The 7,500-nt window shown below is 42.0% G+C and overlaps 1 protein-coding gene across 3 annotated transcripts in view; it reads left to right on the top strand.

Moving 5' to 3' along the window:
* cdh11 (cadherin 11, type 2, OB-cadherin (osteoblast)) overlaps positions 1-7,500 on the top strand; it is a 118,656-nt gene that overhangs the window by 95,495 nt on the left and 15,661 nt on the right. For all 3 annotated transcript variants that reach the window (XM_084075659.1, XM_084075661.1, XM_084075660.1), the window contains 2 exons: positions 3,241-3,354; positions 7,473-7,500. The exon at positions 7,473-7,500 is cut by the window's right edge and continues 112 nt beyond it. In XM_084075659.1, coding sequence (XP_083931785.1) covers positions 3,241-3,354; positions 7,473-7,500 — 142 coding nt within the window. The remainder of the gene's footprint in view (positions 1-3,240; positions 3,355-7,472) is intronic.

Consider the following 7,500-nt stretch of genomic DNA (forward strand, 5'->3'; position numbering starts at 1 on the left):
ATATTGTATAGATGAGAGAGATGAAGCAGGAACCGCCACTACATATTGTATAGATGAGAGAGATGAAGCAGGAACCGCCACTACATATTGTATAGATGAGAGAGATGAAGCAGGGACCCCCATTACATATTGTACATGAGAGAGATGAAGCAAGGACCCCCACTACATATTGTATACATGAGAGAGATACATGGTAAATGGTGCATTTATATAGCGCTTTTCTCCAAAGCGCTTTACATTGATTGTGCCATTAACCCATTCACACACACATTCATACACCGATGGCAGAGGAAACCATGCAAGGCACCCACCTGCTCATCGGGAGCAATTAGGGGTTCAGCGTCTTGCTCAAGGACACTTCAACACTAACTCTAGGGGAGCTAGTGTCGAAGTGTCGAGATGAAGCAGTGACCCCCACTACATATTATATAGATGAGAGAGAGATGAATCAGGTGTGCTGGATTCACGTTAATGTGTCTTTTCAGACATTTAACCATTTAAACCCTCAACATTTCGTAAACTTGACCTCTCACTCTGTACTTGGTCTGCTCTTTTTTTTTTTTTACCTCGACACCAAACGTCTTTGCTGAACATAGCTGATCTATGTGAGCTTGTAGATCTGCTGTGTTTTGGCTAAAGAATAGGAATGCTAGGGTTCAAGTGGTTAATGTAACTCTGTAATAACTTTGAGGACCCCCTAGGGGTCCCGAACCCCCTGTTGAAGACTTCATGAATCAATACAGTTTCATTCCAGAACAAAGTGACTTGAGGCTCTGAGATGAAACAGTGTTCTGTTCTTCTTAATGCATTAAAGATGGGGAGAATTTACTTCATTTGCTTTGAGAAAAATCCTCCTACAGACAGACAGACAGACAGACAGACAGACAGACAGACAGACAGACCATATCATAAGTTGCAAAACTCTTACTTTTAAGGAAATATAAAAAAAAAGGGGAAAACGATAATTGCTATTTTTGTGCACCACTGTTATGCAATAAAGTAGGACATTAATTTACTAAATAAAACATAGCCAGTTGAAATATGGAGACAGAAGGTAGAACTTTTTTATGTTATTAAAAAGATGTTTGGATCCCAACGGATCTAAACTCATACCTGCTTTAATAATGCAGAGTTTGGGACTTTACTTTCTTTTCTTTCTTTTCTTTTCCCTTTGCTCTTAATTTGCACCTTGGTCATGGTGATACTGAGAATACAATATAAAGGGAAAAATAAGGAAATCTGTGCTCATTTATTCCACTAAAACTATGACGAAAAACTCTCGGCCGACTACCTACTACTACATTATTTATGTACATTATGTATGTTATATCTAACCCTACTACTAACCCTAACCTAAATGAAACTAAACTAAATGACTACCTACATGAAACTAAACTAAATGAAAACTAAATGAAAACTAGAAAAAGTGCTCCTCGGAGCACAGGTCTCCGCCAGGTCAGGTACGTTATTCTGGCCTCCTGGTGGCGCTATAATAGGCCAATGTGAAAAGGGTGCCATTTATTCTTTGGTCTTTCACGGCAATCAGACATTGCATTCATGATTTGAGGCATTTTGTTCCAAAAATGTGTTTTGCTAAATTAGACCTGCTGGTGGCGCTATAACAGGCCAATGTGAAAAGGGTGGCATTTCTTCCTCGGCCTAGTGGGAATGTGCGTGTGAAATTTCACGGAAATCGCAAGCTGCGTGCATAGCTTTTTGTTCAAAATGGACCAATCCTGCAAACTTTGGAAGCCAACCATAGGCAATGAGGATGGAATATGGGAAATCGGACAGATCCGTGTTGATCACATGACCATAGAGATACTGTGTACCGATTTGTGCCGGTGATTAGCTGCTAACACACAGACAGGAGTGGACGGACACACGGACGGACGGAGGGTAAAACATACTCTCTCGCCATGCCTTCGGCCTGGCGGAGACAAAAAGTAAATTGAATTAAGGTCAACAAATACAAACTAGACTAAAATGTTAGAACTAAGACTGGGGGGCGGCAGTGGCTCAGGGGTAGAGTGGCTGGGTGGAGTGAACTGGAAAACCGCAAGGTTCCCAGTTCGATCCCGGGCTGGGGCGTTCCCCTAGAGTTAGTGTCGAAGTGTCCTTGAGCAAGACGCTGAACCCCTAATTGCTTCCGATGAGCAGGTTGGTGCCTTGCATGGTTTCCTCCGCCATTGGTGGTGTATGAATGTGTGTGTGAATGGGTTAATGGCACGATCAATGTAAAGCGCGTTGGATAAAAGCGCTATATAAATGCACCATTTACTTGTCATTGTATGCTTGGATGTTACTTTAGCACACTGGACCCTCAGAGGTTTAAAAAAAGACCAACGGAAGTCATGAACGGGAAGATTGTGTGTGTGTGTGTGTGTGTGTGTGTGTGTGTGTGTGTGTGTGTGTGTGTGTGTATTAAGTGCTATTAGTTGTCATCTCCACCACAGGCTCTGATGGGGTTTAATACTGTGGAGCAACAGCTCCCCCTATAGACGTCTGAGCACACTGCAGCCTGGACACTTAACAAGTCCCCTCAGTTTGTCTGCATTAATAATAATATTCATTATTATTATGAATAATTAATAATAAGCTCTAGTCTAACCGCTTCTTTCTGTAGAATGTACACATATATGTTCACACACAGTTATAATTTTATACTCTGCCAACATAATATGAAATGTTCTGACACCATCCATTAAAAGATGTAGATCACTGGTTTCTTTCAAAACTGGCCTTAAAAAAAACATCTACCAGGAGACCATAAGGGGAGGTTAATGTAAAACACATCTATCAGGAGACCACAAGGGGAGGTTAATGTAAAACACATCTATCAGGAGACCACAAGGGGAGGTTAATGTAAAACACATCTATCAGGAGACCACAAGGGGAGGTTAATGTATAAAACATCTATCAGGAGACCATAAGGGGAGGTTTCTACTTTGTACATAATAGTGTTTGTATTTGTTATATTTACATGTATTATTTTGTTATTTGTTTACCTTACATTTATGACTAATAAAGTATTCAATCAATCAAAACCCCAAATCCACCCAATGTACTGATACTGAATATTCAGAATGGCTATTAATTCTCTCTCTCTCTCTCTCTCTCTCTCTCTCTCTCTCTCTCTCTCTCTCTCTCTCTCTCTCTCTCTCTCTCTCTCTCTCTCTCTCTCTCTCTCTCTCTCTCTCTCTCTCTCTCTCTCTCTCTCTCTCTCTCTCTCTCTCTCAGATGGTGGACTTTGAGACAAAGAGAACGTATACGCTGAGAGTGGAAGCGTCCAACCCTCACATTGACCCTCGGTTCATTTCCTGGGGACCTTATAAGGATGAAGCTACCATAAAGGTAACAATAAAACCTTGTTTTTAGCATGTGTGAGGGAGGCACCTTCGAAAACAACAATTGTGTAGCAGACCGCACAGTCTGTGTGTGTGTGTGTGTGTGTGTGTGTGTGTGTGTGTGTGTGTGTGTGTGTGTGTGTGTGTGTGTGTGTGTGTGTGTGTGTGTGTGTGTGTGTGTGTGTGTGTGTGTGTGTGTTTGTGTGTGTGTGTGTGTACTCCTCCTTAAATCACTCCTAAACCTTTGAGTATCCAGACCATCTAAACCTTAGTCTCCAGACCATCTGGCTCTACTAGCTTTTCCACAAGGCTTCTTTACTGAGAGGCTATTAATGTTTAGCCTGGTAAACCCTCCCTCCGGAAATCTCATTTCCATTTGATTTCAGGAGTGAGTCTGGCATGAACGCCCATTCTGCAATATTGGCTGTGTACACCAAACTGACGAGCCTATCAGCGTCGTCGCACATCGTTCTGTGATTGACAGCGACAGTTGGCCAATCAGGTGGCGAGTTCGAGTGAGCCCGAATGAAGCCGAGTGCAGCCTGAGTGCAGCCGACAAAACACGAACGGCAGCCATTGTTGTTGTCCGAGTGCCTTCACTTCTTACTTTAATTTTTTAAAACGGTCTCAAACTTATTTTTTGAGGCACAGAATTTACTATTAAGTTATCGTTTGGATAGAATGTAGTTGTTTAACTTCATATATGTGGTCAATTAATCATGACAGAGCCTATTCAAAAAATATAAATTTAAAGAACCGGCAGGGGCGGGGAGTGACACGCATTTATCCGAATAAGGCAACCTATTTTGGGCATGGCCGTCTCAAAAGTCCCGTTGCGTCACATAGTCTGGAGGTGGTAAAAATGAACTGCTGATTGGCTGAAGGGGAAAAACGATCATTGGCTGAAGGGGTTGTCAGTCAACGGTATTACTCCCGCCCAACTCCAGCCCACAGCCAATATTGCAGAATGGGCGATCAGGCCAGACTCACTCCTGAAATCAAATGGAAATGAGATTTCTTGAGGGAGGGTTTATACCAGGCTAATTAATGTTCTGGTGATAGGAGAACGTTGTCATGACAATGAAGCATTTGTATCGAATTGAATTTAATTGAAAGCGACTGTATTTATATTTTCTGTACTGTACGTGACATCATCCTGTAGTATGATAAACATGCATACTGTACTGTACTATGAGCACATTCTTCCCGAAGGCTGTTGTTATTCAACACACTGGCAGTCAACGTTCTTTTCTTTTGTTTTGTTTTTCAGTTCAATTCAGTTGTCATTTATATAACAGATAAAAAACGTTCTAGTACATATATATGATAGATACAAATAAAACACTTCTACACTCTTTACTTATCATCTCTGTCTGTCAGCTGTAAACCTTGTTTGTCCAAAGCTGTTGCTTTTCAGGATTCAAATTCAAAAATAGCAAACATAGCAGATCTACAAGCGCGTGCACGCACACACACACACACACACACACACACAATTAATTCATGCCTGGAGGTAAAACTGTCCTTAAACGACAAAACCTCCAACACCACCTGGATCTGTGGGCGGGAGACCATCTGTACTGTACTGGAGAGAGAGAGAGAGAGAGAGAGAGAGAGAGAGAGAGAGAGAGAGAGAGAGAGAGAGAGAGAGAGAGAGAGAGAGAGAGAGAGAGAGAGAGAGAGAGAGAGAGAGAGAGAGAGATTGAGAGAGAGAGAGAGAGAGAGAGCGAGCGAGAGAGAAGCAGACAGACAGACAGACAGATCCATACAGAGACCGAGCCAGTGATGGAGAGAAAGAGAACAGAATAAAGGAGAGCAGAATGAACTGGAAACCTGTGACCTACTTTAAACCCCCCCCCCCCCCTCCAAAAGGTGTTCTGAGGAACAGTCTGGAAGCCTGATAAAAGATTTAAATGAGATTATAATTAGTGTTGGATCCGGGAACCAGAGGAACCAGATCCAACATTGAGGAACCAGGCATTTGGAACCGTTTCCATAACCAGGTTCTTATCTCACTGTCAGATCTGATATGTGGACTTACTGTCTGATGTGCTATTATAATGCCAGAGGTTCTATATGTCTGATATACTATTCTTTCAGCGGTGCCCACACTTTTTTGACTTGAAACTGCTTTTAACACCACCAGCTCAACAAGATCTACCGACCAAAAAATAATTATCCCGTTGCTGAAAATACTAAATACATTTACCACTTTTGCTTCCTTTGGAATAGTGACACTGACGTTACATTTAAGGCAGACACACTTGGAATGGGAGTATAGTGGAAAATAAGTCTTTAGATTCTTTGCCACGCACATATTTATAGAACTGCTACTGACGTTGAAACCAATGCATTGCATTGTGGGTTTGACTACTATAGAAGTAAACTAGGGGTGTGCCGATACACTAATTTCACGAAACGATACGATACGATATTTGGCTCACAACTTCGATACGATTTCGATACGATACGATACGCACTTTTTTTATTATGAAAATAAATGGGGGAGAAAAAAAGGAAATGCAAACAAATAATTCTGTTTTTGCATTATTCAGACATGCAAAGTAGCTTTTCAGCCGTTTTGAATCCAAATAGGGCAATAGTGTGACACCTGACCCGAAAAAAAACAACATGTTGTCACCCTTTTCACCTCGGGGCTGTTTGCATGCCTGATTATTTTGATTGGTGTAAAAAAAAAAAAAAAAAGTTTTTCAAAACGATATTTTTTTTTTCCAAAACGATACATATCGTCGCGAAAACGTATCGCGATATATCGCGGGACGATATATCGGCACACCCCTAAAGTAAACCAATAATCGAATAATAACTAATACATACGTAAACCAAGAACCTATCATCAGGATAATTCCTTTCCTTTTAACAGGTCGTTTATGAAAGTCCTTGCGGTCTTGTTTCCAATGAGAACCTGTGAGCAATTAGGGGTTAAGAGTCTTGCTCAGGGACAAATTTCATTTCATCGACACATATGCTGACCTGGCCTGGAATCGAACCTGGGGCAACCAGGGCCTCTGGCTCCCTAGGCAGGCTCACATAACCATTCAGCTATGGCTGCCCCTCAGCCTACTTTGAAACTATATACACTATAGGATGCCAGCTCAACAATGACCTGGCATCGGTCCGGGACCCCTAGGGGGTCCTCATAGTTACTACAGGGGGTCCGCCAAATCTTTGTGTGATTTTTACATTAACCACTTCAACCAAACATCCCTATTCTGAGGAGAACTTCAGCCAAAAATAGCAGATCTACAAGCACACAACGCCTCGCAGCGCGAGGCGTTGTGCGCTTGTAGATCTGCTATTTTCGGCAAAGTGGTTTAGTATAGGGGGGGAAAAGAGCAGACTAAGTACAGAGTGAAAAGGTCAGGTATACTAAGTAGTGTTTAAGTGCATGGTTACATGTCTGGAAATACACATTAACATGAATCCAACATGATAGTGCTGTGGAAACAAGTCTATGAAGCTGCCTATGAATCCATGAACAAATAAATATTCTATACAATATATAATGGGGGTCCCTGCTTTATCTCACTCTCAGCCAAGGGGTCCTTGGCCTGAAAACGTTGAAGACCCCTGGTCTACATAACATGCTATCTAAGTTACATTTTAGCCTTTGCATAATCCTGCAAGGTCGTCAAGGCTAGGAGGGCGAGTGCTACGGGCTGAGGGGGAGTCTGAAGAGGTGAGTCTTCAGATTACGGCGGAAGATACATAATATATTTATCTACACTATGGAAGCCATGAAGGGAGCTGACAGGCTGTTTTTCCAGTCTCCTTAATTCAAGTGGCAGACGGCATGAGGTCTTTGTGATCTTCTACCTTGTTGGCATCCTTAGTTTCATCATATCTGCTTCTCTCTGTTTGTAACAATGGAGGAGAACTCATTGTTTGCGTCATGCAGCCTCTCTCTGTTCTGTTTTAACTCTTTAAAGTCTTTGTTCTATGTTCCTTTATATTCTATTCTCTCTTGGTGACGTCGATCAGTGCGTTACGCAACACTTCAAAGACCTGACTCACTGTGATGGAGTTAACCCTTTGATTTACACACGTTACACCTGGAAACCTGACCCCCTCTCTCTCTCTCTCTCTCTCGCTCTCTCTCTCTAGATAACAGTAGAGGATGCAGATGAGCCTC

The sequence above is a fragment of the Gymnoscopelus microlampas genome, assembly GCF_963454915.1.
Source record: "Gymnoscopelus microlampas genome assembly, chromosome: 13".
Classification (NCBI taxonomy): domain Eukaryota; kingdom Metazoa; phylum Chordata; class Actinopteri; order Myctophiformes; family Myctophidae; genus Gymnoscopelus; species Gymnoscopelus microlampas.